Below are 18,480 nucleotides of genomic sequence, written 5' to 3' on the forward strand. Positions count from 1 at the left end.
GTGGCTTGCAATTTTGAAATCGACTGCTGATCAGAAGTATAAAGTGCAGTTCCCGGCGGGTACGTTTGTAAATTTTGCAGCACCGATTCAGGTATTTTCTGCCCGCCATTGCCAGACGACGGCCTATGAATCACGTAAGGTGTTTGTGGAACGGTCGACGCCTGCACTGTTGACTGATGCGAATTCAGAATTCCATTCAAATTCTGAACATTGGAATGGTTGGGAATTGGCATTGGACGGGGAGTGGTTTGCACTATTGGAGTTGGAATTTGTGGTTCCGGAGTTGGAATAATTTTTGGCAACGTAGGATAAGTTGCAAACGGGTATGTCCAAGAGGCTGGATTAAAATTGAAGCCCATCGCGGACGCCAACGACTTATCTACCACATTCAACGCACTTGCAGGGTATGGAAGTTTAGGGTGAGCATCGAAAACTGGTGGCGGCACTAAATAAAATAATTAAAAATTATTTAAGAAAAAAACATATTCATTTCAGCATCAGTGATATAACACTTGCAATAACAAATAATTAACTGGCTTAACAGTAAACTTTTAACATATTTATCAAATAAATTTTAAAGAAAAATTAACAACACGAAATAATATAATAATAATAATAATAATAATAATAATATATAATAATAATAATATACAGTTGCCTGTGGTTGATGCAGCAGGAGAAGAGTTCTTAATACACTTTTGCACACACTGATCTTTGGTTAGAAAGTTGTTCTGATTGCCACCATATCCAGTATAGAAAAACTTCTGGCAGCCACCTAGCTTGACATCGTGATACCAGCGTTCCATACGTCCACTGCCGTGACCAGACAAACGTGGTAAATTACATCCATTATCAGCTTTAAATACAATAGAATGATTTAAATCAAAGAAGAATAAGAATATACATATATATATATATATATATATATATCCCTGCTGTATTACCCAAAGCACTGGGACAACAATAGGTTGTGATTCGAGAAGAACCAATGTGACACCAATAGCCGACCGTGCAATCCGCGTCTGAGAAACAATGCAAAGGCTTACCGTCGCTAAGCTGCGGGGCACCGTCACGGCACAGCAATGAATAATCTAAAATTTATAAAATTTGCAATTTATGAAATTAGCTAATTTCACAACTATGTGGCAAATTTTTGTATTAATTGAGATACTGCTTACTGTCAGCAAACTTTTCATTGCTCCCAATTTAAATATTTCACCTCTGCAAATAAATAAATAAACAAATATGAAGTGCCAGAAATATGGTGAATAAAATTCGATTCATTTGAAAATTCAATACTTATCACCACAGCTCAAAATGTTTGTATCTTATTGTTGAAACAATTATTCTAATGTGATTCGTCTTCGTTAATTAACTGCCTTGTTGCTATTCTCTTTTCGATAAAAATGCACAATTACAAAAACGTTATTGCAATATATAAATAAATTTGAATATATATATATATATATATATATGTATATGTACATAAACGAGTTTGACACAAGTGCAGCAAAATCAAAGTGCCGAAAATAAAATCACACCAAAAATGCTCTTACCTACATACTGGGTGTCAATTTGGAGTACTTGTTTGTCAGAAATGGTTGTCGTTGGCAAATGAGTAACAATGTCAGCAAAACCAAACGGATTCGGTATATCAACGCTGAATGACGCTTCTCTTCCGCTGTTCAAATCCACATCTGGCGGGTAAATTTTCACCGTGATCACTTTGGCTTCGTTGCTAGGGTCGCTGTCCACACTATCCGGCAAAGCAGTGGCGTTCTCTTCTGTCGACTGATCTTGAGCAGCATCGTTGATCACGGCATCTGTGACCGGCTTGGCGGAGGTTCTCCTGATGATGGACAAAAAAACAGGCAAACCGGCGTCCGAGTCGTTGTTGCTGGTCACAACAGCGCTACTGAAAAGGAAAACCAAAAGCAGAAAAACAAAGTGAAAATGCTCGCTACTGTGCATCGGCCACTTCCAGGGCTACAAGAGGACAACTAGAAAACGCGGCAGGATCACGGTCTTGCACTACTTGACCGCCCTGCCCTGTGTGTGCATGTGTACTCGCAGACAAATAACGCGGACGTTGTTGTCCGCCGATGGCCGAGGACGACGGCCTGTCACCGTCATTTGTGTTTATTTTGCCAATACACTTGAAAGTGAAAAGGGCGTGGCCACAGCTTGGCACCGACGAGCTCTGGACGTTCTTCCGTTCGTTGCCCAAGCAGCATTCATTTAAACTGATCGTCATGATCCTCATCATTGTTCTAAACTTGTCGTCATTTTTCACTTTATCAACAACACTAAACAAAACACCATCCTTTACCTCGCCTCATTCTAACCCACGTTCGCTCGCTCTCTTTTCTGGCCTTTCTTACGTTTTGTTGTGAAGGAAAAATAATCCAATTTAAAAAATACGGAGCAGGGCTAAATTTTTTTTATTCAATTAAAATTACCTCAGCACACAGACAGCTGTAGCGTGAAAAATGTAAAGATTAATGGGAAAAAAAGCAAAAAACCAGTGGAGAGAATCAATTTTCACTGCTTGCTTGAAGATGATGCTTGCTTTTCAGTAGGTTTCGCTTCTCTGCGGGGTCCCAAATTACTAAAAATTAGCCAAATCAATTCCCAATAGAATCAGTTTAAAGTGAATATAAAACAACATAAACAACTCAACGTATTATATTGAATATTATTATTTATAAAATGATTAATTTCTGTAATCTATTTTTCACACAAACCATCTGATTGGAAGTGGCTTGTGAACAAGCTGCTTGCGAAGTTGACGAATTTCTTTCTGCTCAATTTCCATCTGTTGACGTTCAGCTTCTTCTTTCAACGACTGATAAAAGCATCGACGTTGTTCAAGATGCTCATCGAACGCTTTTCGTTTCAACGCTCGTTGCTCAGTATTCAATATGATTGGTTGCGCTTCTACAAAAGAATATATTCATTTTTATCAGAAAAAAACAGAAATTTCACATTTCACAAGTAGAATAAAATTTGAACATATTTTCAAAAGAAATGATTTTTTAATACTAATTTTCTCGCGTTCATTGCGCTGAATTTGAAATGGCTTCCGCAGACTGGATGGAGGTGGTCTCGCACGAAACTGACGCATACGCTTTGCCTGCTCAGATTCTTCTTTCAACTAAAAATGAAAACCTTCATCATTACAAAAAAATTAATCATAAAACAGTATACCTTCTGCTGGAACTTCTTTTCATGAATTCGATGCCTTTCATCTGTACGAAATTTAAATTCTTGCACACGATTCGACGAGCTCAGTTTCGTTGCAAACGCATGCTGCTGAACAATCTGCACATACAACAAAGAGCCAATTGTTATAAAATAAACTATGAACAATTAAAAAAGACAACTTTTTCTGATAAATTCCTCTTCGTTGTACATTGCAATTCCATGCCAACATTTTCTTCAGCCGAATTAGTTAAAACGGATGTAAGGCTGCTGCCTAAGGCTGATGAAGCAATCAAACTTTCCCCGGAAAAATTTGTACTAAAAATTGACATCGTTTTCAGACAAAAGTCGAACAAGTTATTATTTTTTTGCAGATGAAATTATTCACAAAATACTAGTTCAAAAAACGGTGCACGTTATATTGAAACGAAAAAGTTCATTTCAATCATGCTCGAACAAACAACACACAATCCACAGAAAAGCAAACATCCCAAAGTACCTGACTGTTTCATCATTCAAACTGTTTGTCGATGAAAGCACATCGTCGAAAGTTTCCACATTAAGTTTTCTCATCATTTCTCCTGCTTCTGCTATAAAACAAACACTTATACTATTTTTACAAAATCAACTTCTAATAAAAAAACAAAAAAAAGTACCCTGATCATTATCAATAAGATGGTGTTCAATACTTGCTACAACTGATCTTGCTGCGGGTTTTTCAATGTCAAAATTTTCTTTCTCATTCAAACTTATATCTACACACTTGAATGAGCTATTTTCAAAACTGCCACTAAATTAAATTCGTACAATATGACATTTCTAAATTGTCATATACATATATCAAGCAAACAATAAAAGAAACTAACTCAGGAGCAGATGACGGTAGACATAGTTCAAAATTTTCGGAAAATTCGCTCGGAAAACTGTTCGCTGCAGAGATAGAGAAGTGATCGCCGTTCGACATTTCTAAAAAGATATTTTCTTTTCACTAAATTCCCATCCTATACAAGAGCACGATGATCAAAGTTCAATATACTGTTGGCTGTGTAAAGAACATTATTATATTAAAGGCAAACAGATTGCTCAAAAACGGCAACAATTTAAATGACAATAAAGAACTGATCAATAACAAAATAAAAATATCAGGATCGTAAATAATATGAAATATGTAAGATAATGTCAATGAAGATTATTTATTGTCCAAATTTGTTTCCAATTATAACAATCCGTTACTCATCGATTCGAGTTCAACAAATACAACCGAAATTTGTGTTCACTTAACATGACCTATATAAAATTTCAAATTACGGTCAAATATTCAACAATACTACCTGCACATCATTTAGATGATATTCCAATTTACAAATAAAAATTAATTTTAGGAAAAAATTTCATAACTGAGTTATCAACATTGGCTAATACAAAAAAACTGATAATTAAACGCAATCATAAAACAACAAACGACCTTACAAATTGTTTGATTTCAACTTAATTAAAATTGTATTACGTTAAATGCAATTAAAACAGAGTTCAAGATGGATGAATTTAATGGATAAAGTTCGGTGACATATTTTAACCAAAACTATTAAAGCAGCGACAAACGTTTCCCTCCGCAAAACAACTTCCAAAATACTTGGACAAAAAATTACGTTTTTCCTTGAACAAAGATTCTCACTGATAGAATGTTACTTTGCCAGCTGAGATATAAAAACTTTTACCAAATTTAGTTTTGCAAAAAAAGTGTAAAATTGAAAAATATTTTTCTATCTGAAACTGTTGCATAAAAGTTGCATTTCTTTCTTTTTATTTGCTGAAAAGATTGACTATCAGTTCTGTGTAAAACAATGCTTTTACATCAAATTTATCATGGAATAATTATTGTACACTGATAAAATTTCATCTTTTACCTCATTTTCAAGACAATTTTGTTGATTTTAAATTTTTAAATTAATTTAATTCAATAAAATTCGATCAACTAAACAGAGAATGGAAGACAAGAGTCGAAAGTTCGAACTAAATGCAGTGAAATTTCACAACTACTTAAAAAGCAACTAAGAATACAGCAAAGTGTAGAATGTACAGAAAAATATTTTCTACAATCATTGTTGAAGAAAATGAAAAATTCTCTCTTTTCAGCACTGAATCTCAATGCTCGAAAATCACAACAGTTACAAAGGCAACATTAAAAGTGTCAACTAAATCAGCAACATATTAATCATCAGATCAACATTTTGGAAACAACAGAAAAGTTTGCTTAAATTTCAAAGCCGCTTTAAAATAATAATAATAACGCAATTCTCAAAAATTCTATTCAATTCGATTCTGCCATCGAGAAACTAATTAAAAGCCTAAAGCAGAAGCGATAACGATTAGTGAATGGAGCATAAACAATCATACACTGCTTTGAACGGCAAACTGCTATCTGTTCAAATTATAGTCAAGATTTCCAATGTTCAACTACAAATTGAACGTGAATTCAAGATTTGAAAACAAAAATCTCAATACAACCAGATGAATGTGCAATTGTAAAATGAGGTAATCTTTCCAAACCAATGTTGCTGCTAACAGCTAACGGCAATGATGCTTGGAATGAAAAACCATAATTAAACTGACTGCAGAAATGAAAAATGCAAAATTACTTCAGCCACATTGAAATATTACTTTAGTATTGGAATGGCTAATTTTCTCAAGGAATACACAATATTGTAATGCTCATTAATTTAAATGTTGCGGAACTGGTTATTTATAATTAATAGGTACTTCTCAATCGTTGTTTGACAACGTAATAACAAGGAATGAGATGCACCTGAGCAAACAAAATGCAAATTTCTATACAACGCGCATGCGGAAAATTAATGCAATTTCTCTATCCGTAGTTATTTATTTGCTATTGCGCACACGATGTTTTAAATTTTGCACCGCTGATTTTGGTCAACATATTTTATTCTCCACGACGCCAAAGGGTACATTTAATAATAAAAAATCTTTACATTTATAATGTTCAATTATAAAAAGAAATAATTTCCATTTCTCACAACAAATATTATTCAGGTTTGAAACGAATTGCTTAAAATGCACCGAATAAATCGGATCAATGTAGACACGAATTTCAGCGTTAAGGGTCCTTGAATTGTGTTTTTTGCCCACACTCCCATCCTTGTATCCAACGTGAAGAAAAAGTATCCCATTCTTTGCGATGCAAAGAAAAAAATACAGTTCAGACTGTTGTCATGGCCAAACAGAACGCTTGTGGATCAAACAGAAAAAAGGGACCGCCAAAAAATTCTCGACAGTCACCGAACCTTGACAAGAACGATTAGAGTCCAAGCATGGCGATCAGGTTGAAAATTGACCACTGGACGGCCTTCACGTAAAACACGCAGAGGATGCATGTTCTTTGAAATTGTTAATAAAAGAAATCGTTCTGATTCCGTTTCACGAAAACTATACTTTCAAGGCAAAACATCGCTGTGACTTTGAAAGCAGACACATACCATCACTGTAATAACACTTTCAAAAAGCATGCCTGGGTCAACGAAAATAAAACTATGAACAAAAAAAAACAAAAATTTAAATTACCCTCCTGAAAATTCATTACTATTTTCTTCATAAGCCTATGAATTAATTGATCTATAATTGGTTAATTCCAAAGTTTTGTGCAAAGAATCTCAAGCTGATAACTGTAACATTTTCTACAACGAATACACACACATACACAAGCCTATATGCGTATATGCATACATATTCCTTTCAATAATTATAAAATAATAATATTTTAAGATGAGTTCAAGCAATTATTTAAGTGAATGAAGAAATGCTTTTTTTAAATTAAAATTGCAAATGTTGATTTTAAAATGCTCCCATACAAGCAAAGATAAAACAGAATTTGAAGAAAAAAAATGTAAATTCATTCTTAGCGGTTGTTGACAGGGCAAGCAAAGCGACAATAATAACAATATTCGACGTTTGCTTTCTAGCAGACGGATAGCCATTAACAAAAGAAATTTTTTTCCTCACCCAAAGGTGGTATCTCAGACAACTTCTTGGTTCTGCCTAATAACAGAAGAACTCGGACGACCCCATTTTTAGTCAGGGAAAAAAATCACACCAACTAAACGCTCCCATTGTTGCGCGCAATTCTTACCGACAATCTGGTTCCGTTGAAACTGTATAAAAAAGCATCCAACCACAGCCGATGTCCACTTCGCCATACATCTTACCATCTTGTAGCTGTGCATCTTAGTCCTGTGACTAATTCGCTTTTGTGGTATAACTTCAAGCTGAACTCAGCATTAATACTCCCACCATGCACTGCGCCTTATTTATGCTACTTGTATCTGCATTCGCTTACGCCGAAGACAGTAAGTTACTTCATCATAATCATTCATTCAAGTATCATCAGTTGGTTTGAGGATATAAACAGCATTTACATGTAATTAGAAAGTGCAATAGCTAACATTGATAAATCATACGCATTCAATTGTAAAATCATAAAATAATGTAATGCACATCTTTCTTAAATTCTATACTTAAACAGTGGCACATGTACATATATATATATATATATATAGTGCATATACAAGTCAAATGAAACAAATAAAACAGTTTTTCTTTCTAGCATACAATTAACATAAGTAAAATTACCATCAAAAATTTTATACCAATCAAATATATTCCAAATTACTTGCCTAGTTTACAAGAAAAAAACAGCTTTAGGAAATGATAATTCACCTTGTTATTTAAAAAACTTACACAAAGCATTTCTTGTATTGAGAAATTATGAAAAGCAGATGGGGTTATAAATCACGTAATGTATAATATAAACTGGATTTCTTTTGATTACAGATTGAGCTGCAAAGATTTCAAATAAAAAGTTAACCATACCTTTCAGACCACTTATAAAGCAGTGAACTTATAATTATTCAAATGATGAATATATATGATAAAGTGAAGACTTAAAGCTCAATTAAAAAAAAATCGACTATACACTGTGCTTAAAAACTATATCAGTTTAGATATAAATTATTTGTCTCATATTCTTTCGGTTGGTGGAATAAGTCACCAATGGGAGTGTGATATTCTTTTACAAATACAAAAGGCCATTTTGTTAAATATTTGCCAATAAATGTAGAATTGAGAAACAAACTTATTTAAGGCAGTTCTGAAAGCATGGAATGCGTACGACAAGACAACAACTGTTGGTGTGTTGATCACAGTACTGGCACTGAAGTAGAAGGTAGCCGTATACTGCTGAAACAAAATGTCCCTTTGTGTGGAAGTAAGTTTTTCGTTTCATCTTAATCAATACCTCTCATTTAGCGTAACAAAACTGATACATTATAAAAGCTCATGCTGATAATATTTCTGTTTTTAATGCAAAGCACAAATTGTACAAATACTTTCAATGAATGAAGGCCACATACAGTGTTTTAGAAACAAAATCAAAACAAATAACCTACATATGAGTAATAATAATTCGACGCATGGAAAATCACAACTATGATTTTCCCATGCATACTGGAACCCCACTAAAATCATTTCTTTCTGAAGGCCAAATTTTAGAAAACTAATCTTTTTTCTGTTGAGACTATGCTGAAAATTTTTACATCTGATAAACAGTTCAACGTAATTTCTTCAAATAACCATAAAAATTCAATTTTCAATTTAAAGTCAGAAAAGCTAAAGTAAACATAAAACGCAGACACTACAGTGATGCACACGCCAAATTCACTTAGTAAGTCAGGGACAAAGATTTGTTTTCATCAAAAAAATAGAGCAAATTTCAGTAGGATATCCAACACTAGCTATACAGTATTTATTAGTACTGGAATATTAGCAATTTCAGAAATTGCATTTCTGGCTGCATTCCTTCATTTTGCTTTTTCATCACAAAGCTCATAAAATCTCATAATTAAGACTTATAAAGATCTTGTAAAATTTAGACTTTTTGCACATGCGCAGAAAAGAAAGTCTTCCTCAAAAACACTGCTAAATTTTTAACAAAATCCTTAGAAAACCTTTTCCTGAAAATTGTTCTCCTTTTCATTGATTTAGAATTCGAAACTGAATTGTACCGCTTGAATTCAAAAAACGTCGAATGCAGTAAAATGGACGAGATGCGTGTTGACCACTGCCTGAACGGTTTGTACAGCAATTTCTTGGATTTGCCTTTTGCCAATTCCAAAATAAATCACCTGCTGTTCGCCAATTACATATTTCTCAGCGGAAAAGTAGATCTCGCATGCCATATTTTCAATGAATATTCCCGTTGCTCATCGGCTGCTTTTCAAAACACTGCCTGCCAACACTGTCAGCATGTGATTTTCACCGGCATTTTTGATTACTTATGCCAACCGAATCATTTTGTCGCCGTTCGCCAGCAAATCAGCTGCTTGCAAAGATTGTTCGTCGATGATGAATTTACAAAATGCCAGCTGCGCATGTTAAACGAACTCAAGGCAGCTGAAAGCGACAACGACAATTTGCGTTATTGTGCCATCAAACTGCAATATCAATCCTGCTTGCTGAAACGTCTCCCTGTCCACTGTGAAGGTGATATGGTCAGCATTTTGGGCAATCTACCCAATCGGTAAGCTAATTTAAAATATCTAATCATGAATTTGATGTTACGTTTTCAATTCTACGTATTCGTTACAGAATATCAGAAAGATTGAATATCACATGTGAAAACTTCCCTTCGTTGGAAGCCAATACAAACACTACGGTTGCATCAATCCAGACCATATCGTCAATACTGGAAACTACAATCTTCAATACTTCAGCAAAAGAAGTGACAGATCAATCACCAACAAATGCTACGTTAAAGTTCAACACAAATTACAGAACCACAACTGAGCAAATTACTACTACAGAATATCTTGAAACAAACACACCCGTCACAGCTAACTTCACTATCAACCAAAAAGAGCCGCTACATGTTCAACAGACACACTACACAAAACCTGAATCTGTTGAAGAAGAATCTACTGGCACAAACAGTTCGAAAATGATACCGCCACTGAATACGACAGCATTGCCAACATCAAAATACAACATCACCGTTGATCCTAGCAACAACGCGACATTTTACACTGCTGAAGAAATCAATACCAACAGAACCGACGTGGAACCCTCTTTGGGATATGATCTCATAGAAATTATCAATGAAACAATGTCAGAATCAGCTGAATATGAATCAAGTACTGACATGTTGTCGAACCAGAACACATCAAATTCAACACCAACTATCACAATTCTTCTTCATTCAAACATAACAGAAGCATATGACTTGCAGCAATTCAACGAAACTGCTACAGAAATTACCACAGCAAAGACAATTAATGACGAACGAACAACTACGATAATAATTGCTCAATCTGTAGATGATGCAATTGTTACCCAGACCCAGCTGTGGACCTCCAACGAATCTCTACCAGAATTCATCATTACAGAACAACCGCTAACTAATACTACAACAACTACTGCCGCTATTACTACTACCGCTGCTGCTACTGCTGTTACAAATGCTACCGTTACTGGCAATGAAGGTGCACTTCTTCAAAACAGTACTGGTGAAAACGATATTTCTATGCCCATAGAAAAAATTTCAGTAACCTCAGGCTATGATAGCAGAGCAATGGTAAATGCAACTTTTGACAATGAAACAATTTCAGCTAACGTTTCTTTAAAAGCAACTGATCGGCGAATTGAACAAAACAATTCAAATTCTGGTCTCTCACAACCTTCCATGCATCGAGTTGAAAATTTTACCAATTCACCAACAGCACATCACGTCACCAGCACTCAACCAACAACTAATTATCTCAATGCAACTGATAATCTCACAGTGTCTGGGAAAGAAACAAACAGTACAGTTCCACAGTTGCAAATAACCAAAATTGACAGCTTGGAAAAAAATACTTCCATTACAACAGAAATGCCAGAAACTTTCCCAAATCAATCAAGTGAAGCTGCTGAAATAAACAAAACAGCCAACACCCAACAAAACATAACGCAACAAATTACAAGAAGTAATAAAGAAGAACAAATAAGCATCACAGAAACGACAACAGCAATAATTGCTGAGACAACAATCACAACAGCAACAACAGATCAACTGCGACGAAACAACACTGATTGCATTACAAAGTCGATAAAAAGTTGCCAAAATTACAACTACCGATTCCAGTATTGCGTACGCACACATATCCTCACCACTAACATATACCAGTGGACCATTGAACGACTACTCAACACCAGCTGGGATTGGCTCCAATATCCGGATACATGCAAAAGCTTTTACAACTATCTGTCGTGTATGCATCAACCGGCACTGAATCCTCTGGGAATATGTGAACCGTTCGGTCACATTGCCCTGGTAAACTTTACGTTTTTCTTTTATTTCCTTTAAAGCTAAATGTATACACTTTTTGCCAGCAAAGTTTGTCATGTTTGCAACAATTTTCAGGTCAACTTGCTTTCTTCCGTGTGCGAACAAGACATGATAACCAATCTTCGTCAACACGGTCCTTGCATGGTAGAAGCAGTGTTAAATTCAACAAGCACATCTACTTGTATGCATGTTTTCCATGATTTCATTCAATTTATCAATGTGCACAGCGAAGACGAAAGTGAAATGTGCGCAAAAATGCGGACACTTCATATGTGCATCGGCGAGATGGACGTACACCAATGTGGCATTGAAGCTCACTACGCATTCACAAAACTGAAACTGAACGGCCTACAAGCGGAAAGCTATTTATGTGGAAAATATCTGCTTGGTCCAAGTCTACGACAACAAGTTCTCTGTAAGCTCAACTAAAACTAGAAAACAAAGCAAAACTGCTTCCCATTATCAGTTCATTACATTACAGGGTGGAAACAACGTCAAACGGACGGCATCGTACCAGCAATAGCTGATTGCATTGCTGAGCGAGATCAAGCCTTGTCTAACAGCAATCATCACGACCACTACATCCCGCAATGTGATAGATACGGCAACTTCGAACTGGTACAATGTGATCCACAGACTTCGAGTTGTTGGTGCGTAGATGTGGAAACTGGCCATGAACAGTTTACAAGCCGTGTACATAATGTTGCTGATTTGAAATGTGGAGGTAAAGAATGAAACCTATTTTTAATGATGTTTATCAAGAATGCCTGTTATTGCATTTTCTAGCCTGCTTGATCAGCAAAGCTGCTGCCCTGAGCAGCCGCGGCAGTGGATTCATACCAAGCTGCCAAAGCGATGGTCTGTACTCACCTATGCAATGTGATTATGAAAAAAATGTTTGCTGGTGTGTAAACGTGACTACAGGCGCCCAAATACATGGAACAGAAACGCCAAAAGGATACAAACTACCCACATGTCAAAGTATGCATTTCATTTGATCCATCTGTGTAAAAAATATTTTTGCATAATAATCTACCATTTTCTGCATTACTATTGCTGACTTTTGTCGCTTAATTCGTTTTTATTTACATAAATAAGATATAAATATTAAATTCCGCATCATTTTAATTAACCGCTCCACTATAATTAGCCACTCCACCATTCTCCATTGAACAAACAGCATGTTTTCCCAAAATAAAAATGCTTCATTCTCACGTTTCGTACATTATTCTCACGCATTTTATCGATTGATAATTCACTTTCAAAATGGCCGATTATGTGATAATCTTTTTCAAGTAGAAGAAAAGCATTATGCATCCGTTTGTTTGCATTAGTGAATTTGAATATCAAGTGCACCTTCGTATTCAACGATTCAATAAACATTTCTCACTTCACAATCTATTTAATGCACACAAATGTAAACATAAGCTACATCCAACCTATTAGTATTGCATTGTATTGTAGGTAAAAGTGAGTTCGCGTGCACGTGGATAGCTCCGAAGAAACGCTGTGCCCCGGATGGCAGCGCACCTAAGCTGATGTTGCGTTGGTTTAGAGAAGGACAAAAGTGCACCTTACGCCCGGTCAGCTTTTGCCCACAGGAATCGCATTTGCCACCGTTCACATTCCGCTTTCAAAGCGACTGCGAAGAAATGTGCCTCGGACCATATATAAATCGACTGCCAATAATATTTTAAAGCTACTACACTTTCATTCTTTTTCTTTTTTTATTGCCCCAATTCTACGTGACAGGCAGCATGCTTCGTTTCTAATCTCACATAGCACACATACAGTATACAAATGACATTATCTGTTTCATTCACTGCAAAATAGTTACTCTGAGTTCATCTTTTTGTTGCAAAGTAAATTAAATAACACGATAAAAGGCAACTCATACGACAAAACATTATCACTCAATCTGTAAGCACTTTTATGAAATGGAAATGAAATTTAAATAAAAAACTTCACACTGAAAAGCACGGAGTAATCGAATTTATATTTCAGTAAAAATTCCAACAACGAGAAGTCTATTCTAGCGAATTTAAAATCTTTAAAATTATGATCCGTTCTGCTGCATTTCCTAATCATCTCAAGAATCGATAAAAGCATTTGAAAAAGCATACATCGAAAAATACATTAGTTGAAAAATATATTTTCATTAAACAGCCATTTGCAACCAGCCTGAAAACCACTATTCATTTGCATATTCTCGCTTAATTGCAAAAATAATCGTCTGTTCGACTGTGAAATGCTGCCTGAATAACAGTCTCTCAGAGGACAGTTTTACAGAACTATTACTGCTAAAATTACGCAAAATGACATTGCCTTTTGTCTTTAATGCCTCCTGAGAATTTCGATTTTTTCATGCATCAGAATTTACCGATTCAAACAAGCGGGAATAGCAGAAAAAGTTAATTGCCTCTCGCCAACTTTCTGCTTGGTAGCAAGGTTATCACGTTTATAAGATGAGTCTAATCAAAACTGGGAACCATTTGAAAAATTGCAGTCTCGATCAGAAAAAAAAACACTTTCTAAATAATGAAAAATTCATTTGAATGAAAAAAATGAAATTCAGCTCAATGCACTTTTCTCCGATTAATCTGAAATTAAAAATACACGCTAATCATACACACCCGGATATGGAATTACATTAACAATGGCAATGGAAAGAAAACAGACAAAATATCCTTCGAAATTCTTTCAAAACAATCATAAATATTCAACCATTTACCACTGCTCAACATCGAAGCATAGATATTTAATTTTTTGTAAATTCTATAAAAAGAAAATGCCTTAAAAAGAACTGAAAGAACGAATATAATAAAATCTTCAAATGGACAACTGAAAAATGAATGCAATTCAATTTCTCAAATAAACAAGCTTATTCAACCAAAATGAATAAACGATGCTCGTGCAAAATCAATCAGTGTACAAATTCTTAAACGAACGATTGACCATTGAAGAAACAATTCATGCTATGGCAAATAAAATTCATTACATCAATTTACTCGAATGCAATAATAATAGATTGAACAATTGCCCAACCAACTGACCAGTCGTTGTAAAAATATAAATGCATCACAGCATAGCAAACAACAACAACAGCAACAAAATAATCAAAATTCCTTTAGAGACGCATCATAAAAATACAAATTGCTAAATGTTTGTCATTTGTTTGTTAGCTCTATCCCGAAGGATTGTAATTTCGTTACCGAATTTTATCGTATAACAATAACTATGAAAACATAGCTTTTGAAAATCGAATCGTCACAAGCATTAGCATTATTGCCTGTTTTCCATCAAATTGTTGAAAGACATCTTAATGTCAGCATTGACAAAAATAAAGTATAAAAATCGATTCCAACATTACTCAAATCAAGATCATTCCCAAAGGCAAGTTGTTCTTAAAATTTCTTTTTGTTGTACTACGCTGTACTTTGCTTTTCAATTTCAAAACACAACAGACAGATAAATTATAAAAATAAAAGCAACATGAAGAAATTAATTTGCTTGGACAATCTCAAATTTTTCTGTCAGGTATGTTCCAACATAAATGACTGACGAAAAAGTAAAAAAAAATATTGCCCATGTTGTTGATGCCATATGAATACGCTGCATCAACGTTATACAAAAAAGAAACTAATTTACAACTATAAATGTAAATAGTCGTTGGACAGGAGCGTTGTTGACAGCTCAACAATTTAATTAACGATAAACAATATATGCAAAGTGGTTCGATGGACGGTTGATCGTCCAATGCCACTGGACGAAACGTCTCCTGAGATGGCTGTCCGAAATGCCAGCGTTTAGCGATTAGTGCGGTCTTATTGATCTGATCAAAGCTTCACTGCTTCAATAATGGTTAGCTTGAAAGTGAAGCCGCCGCTGGTCGGCAATCACTGGAAATCCGTCGTCGTCGAACAATTTAGCACAACAAATACCGACCACAGATCAGCAAAAGTTCCCTCTAGCCGACGCCTGCTGTCGTCACTTTGTTTCTTTCTTTCTGCTGCCTGCACATCCAATTGGTCAGAAGAAAAGTCATCCCCACCCTCAGCCTAGCCGCAGCGTCTAGCCTCTCTTCTCACTCATTATTATTACTATCATCATATGTAAATCTTGCACCCATTCCATAGTGTTCTTTTCTTGAATATGCGCAATTCATCAAAAATGCAGGTAATTCTCCACCGCATGAACAACAATAATATAAATAAATAAATAAATAAATCCATGCTTCATTTAATTATTATTTCAGTTTTCAATAATAATTCGAGCTTTACTTTTGCTTTACGTCGGTGCAACAATGCGTGACAAAGAGAAACAATCATTTGCAGAACAAATCCTGGAAGATCGTGTTGGCGGTTTGAATACATTAAACGAACTTCTAGTCGACTACAATTATCATATACGACCATCAGTTGACAAAAATCTACCGCTTCAAATCAACGTTAGCATTCATGTCCTTAACGTCGAATGGAAAGCCGACAAACTAACACTTCTGTATTCAATTTGTCAAAGCTGGAATGATGATCGCCTCATCTTCAAGGTAAGTGAACTGGGAAAATTTGGAATACAAATTGCAATTGAAATAATAATAATACAGACTTCTTTCACATATCTAATTTCAACAACAACAATTTTTCTTATTGCTTCCGTAGCGAAGAGAAAATTTTACCAAGCAATAGTTAAGCAGCTGTTACGTCAGAGTTGAAAACGACAAGTCCAATCTATCACCTGAATTTAAGTTGAATTACTTCAAACGAAATGCCATTTCTGTTGGAACAACGCAAGCGCTTTCGAAAACAAATTATTGCAGTCGCTATGCTTCAAACGTTAACCACCAGTATATATATATATATTCCAGATTGCCTGAAGAATTTATATTTCCCTTCTTCACTAAACTAATAAATTACTGATAATACTAACAAATGCTATTTTTCTATAAAAATGCTAATCAAATAAATAAAATAACAACACACTAACTACTCCACTAAGAAGAAAAACTAGAGAAAAGATGTAAAAAGTTAGGGAAAGATATTTTTCTTCTAAATGGCATTTCTCACTAAATTTTTCAGTGATAAAGTGCAAACCTTCTTCCAAAGTTTCTTTTCCTTTTCAAACCAAACTTTTATTCTCAGATGGTTCAAAAATTGTTGACACAGCATCAATTTACTGCAGCTAAATTGGAACTGCTTTTTTTTCTAAGAAAATTGACAGCACGAAGCCAAGTCAATTATTTATTTCAAATCGTTTTAAATGTTCAGCTGTCTGGGCATCCCCTAGGATGATCTGACTCTAGTGATCATCTGTTTTCACTTTTAACCAACACACAGCTCCAAATATGTCCAAAACCTTGTGCTAAATTTTCACCATTTGTCCATTAGAATTCAACACCATGATCAAAATAATTAACAAAATATTTATAGTTAAGCTGACATACAAAATACCAGCTAGCGCAAGTAATAATTCGGCAAAAGTCAACAGTCCAAGTAATTCGATACTTTTATGACGGAATATCTAGTCGAAACAGTCGTCATCATCATAACTTTTCCAACCTAACCATGTGGCTAGATTAGATGAACATCAGAATTAAGTTGCACTTTCGTTTGGTAGTATCAAATTTGCTTGAACTCTCATCGACATATAGCAAAACCTTGCTTGTAATGAACGAACAATATATTTTGAGGAAATTGAAAAAAAAACCTGATTAAATAACTAACCCCAACACAAAAAAGGCATCAAAGAATTACTGCACTACACGTGAATATATCTATCTCAGATAAAACAAAAGAGAGAAAATGAGAGAGGGAAAGAAATAATAAGATAAATTCGGACCATAACTAATAAACTAACAATAATTGTCCACTTACATCATTTCTTACTTGATTTAATTTCAGTTCAAAATTTGCAAAATTCATCAGCACCTGGATTTACTTTGTCATACTTTTTAGCCATAGCTGAGTTGTTCATATCGAATCTTTTGCCAAAAGTGGACAAGGTCAACTGAATATGCCCAATCACTTATAAAGCATGAACTGATATAATAAATGAAAGCAGTCGACTAATAATATAACATGAAAATAAAAAATAATCATTTTACAATTATACACCAGGAAATTTCAATAAGTAAACAATAATTGAACAAATATGATGCACAACAAATCGATTGCAAACAACACTAAACCAACTTCAGAATCAAGCAATAATTTCTTTCATTCTCTTACTGCTTTCTCTCATGCTCTCTCCCATTTTTACTTTCCGTCTGTTTACTCTGTTTTAACGAAAGCATAAATATTTAAAACGCAAAATTAGATCTATTTTGTCAATAGAAATTTAATGAAATTTATATTTCAGGGTTACAAAGAAATACGTTTCCCTTATATGAAAATAATCTGGATGCCGGACTTGTACAGTCCGATGGAAACATCAAAGAGCATTTTGAACTCTGGGTACGTTTCAGTTACTCCTAATGGTGAAGTGAGGCTACGTCAACGCATTCTCACTGAACAGCCGTGTTTGCTTACTGTGCAAAAAGTAGTGGAAGATGACGGAAAACTGAACTGCACTTGGATAGCAAAAAGTTATCAACATAATGCAGATGAACTACAATTATACTTGGAAAACGTAGTTACGTTGAATGACGATTTACAAGGACGTGCAATTGCCTATTCCAGCGAAGGATTCCATGATACTGTTAACACATCAACTGGACAACACTACAGAATTAAAGTGACCTATGAAATAGACACTGGAATAACAAAGGCAGTTTTAGAGAACGCTCTGAAACAACTGACATATAAATAAAAGTGTACTTTTTATTAGCACTGACTAAAAATAATCGCTTTGTGAGCTGTAAAATTCGATGATAAAAATAGTGGTAATAATGA

General features: G+C 34.8%; 5 protein-coding genes across 5 annotated transcripts; 3 read left to right on the forward strand and 2 right to left on the reverse strand.

Moving 5' to 3' along the window:
* Window positions 1–83: 83 nt before the first annotated feature.
* Tsp_02936a (putative kunitz/Bovine pancreatic trypsin inhibitor domain protein) lies at window positions 84–2,263 on the reverse strand (the record flags this gene model as incomplete). The annotated part of the gene is made up of 5 exons (XM_003379222.1): window positions 1,965–2,263; window positions 1,557–1,915; window positions 945–1,091; window positions 776–856; window positions 84–445 (listed from the first exon to the last, which is right to left on the reverse strand). Coding segments are annotated over exons 1-5 (1,248 nt in total), but the record flags the coding sequence as incomplete, so codon positions are not given.
* A 77-nt stretch (window positions 2,264–2,340) lies between these two features.
* Window positions 2,341–5,851, reverse strand: Tsp_02937 (targeting protein for Xklp2). Its single transcript, XM_003379223.1, has 12 exons — window positions 5,841–5,851; window positions 5,710–5,813; window positions 4,068–4,167; window positions 3,858–3,991; window positions 3,701–3,791; window positions 3,384–3,519; window positions 3,208–3,321; window positions 3,043–3,154; window positions 2,745–2,937; window positions 2,546–2,608; window positions 2,460–2,475; window positions 2,341–2,430 (listed from the first exon to the last, which is right to left on the reverse strand). Exons 1-12 carry the CDS (start codon window positions 5,849–5,851, stop codon window positions 2,341–2,343), a joined length of 1,164 nt encoding a protein of 387 aa, XP_003379271.1.
* A 3,457-nt stretch (window positions 5,852–9,308) lies between these two features.
* Window positions 9,309–13,290, forward strand: Tsp_02938 (putative thyroglobulin type-1 repeat-containing domain protein). Its single transcript, XM_003379224.1, has 6 exons — window positions 9,309–9,790; window positions 9,859–11,578; window positions 11,669–11,987; window positions 12,075–12,317; window positions 12,380–12,574; window positions 13,058–13,290. The coding sequence occupies exons 1-6, from the start codon at window positions 9,309–9,311 to the stop codon at window positions 13,288–13,290; spliced, it is 3,192 nt and encodes a 1,063-aa protein (XP_003379272.1).
* A 2,473-nt stretch (window positions 13,291–15,763) lies between these two features.
* Tsp_02939 (hypothetical protein) lies at window positions 15,764–16,304 on the forward strand. Its single transcript, XM_003379225.1, has 3 exons — window positions 15,764–15,769; window positions 15,849–16,139; window positions 16,197–16,304. The coding sequence occupies exons 1-3, from the start codon at window positions 15,764–15,766 to the stop codon at window positions 16,302–16,304; spliced, it is 405 nt and encodes a 134-aa protein (XP_003379273.1).
* A 53-nt stretch (window positions 16,305–16,357) lies between these two features.
* Tsp_02940 (hypothetical protein) lies at window positions 16,358–18,397 on the forward strand. Its single transcript, XM_003379226.1, has 4 exons — window positions 16,358–16,436; window positions 17,020–17,082; window positions 17,491–17,591; window positions 17,948–18,397. Exons 1-4 carry the CDS (start codon window positions 16,358–16,360, stop codon window positions 18,395–18,397), a joined length of 693 nt encoding a protein of 230 aa, XP_003379274.1.
* The last annotated feature ends 83 nt before the right edge of the window (window positions 18,398–18,480 follow it).

This window comes from Trichinella spiralis, assembly GCF_000181795.1.
Source record: "Trichinella spiralis strain ISS 195 chromosome Unknown Scfld2, whole genome shotgun sequence".
NCBI lineage: Eukaryota > Metazoa > Nematoda > Enoplea > Trichinellida > Trichinellidae > Trichinella > Trichinella spiralis.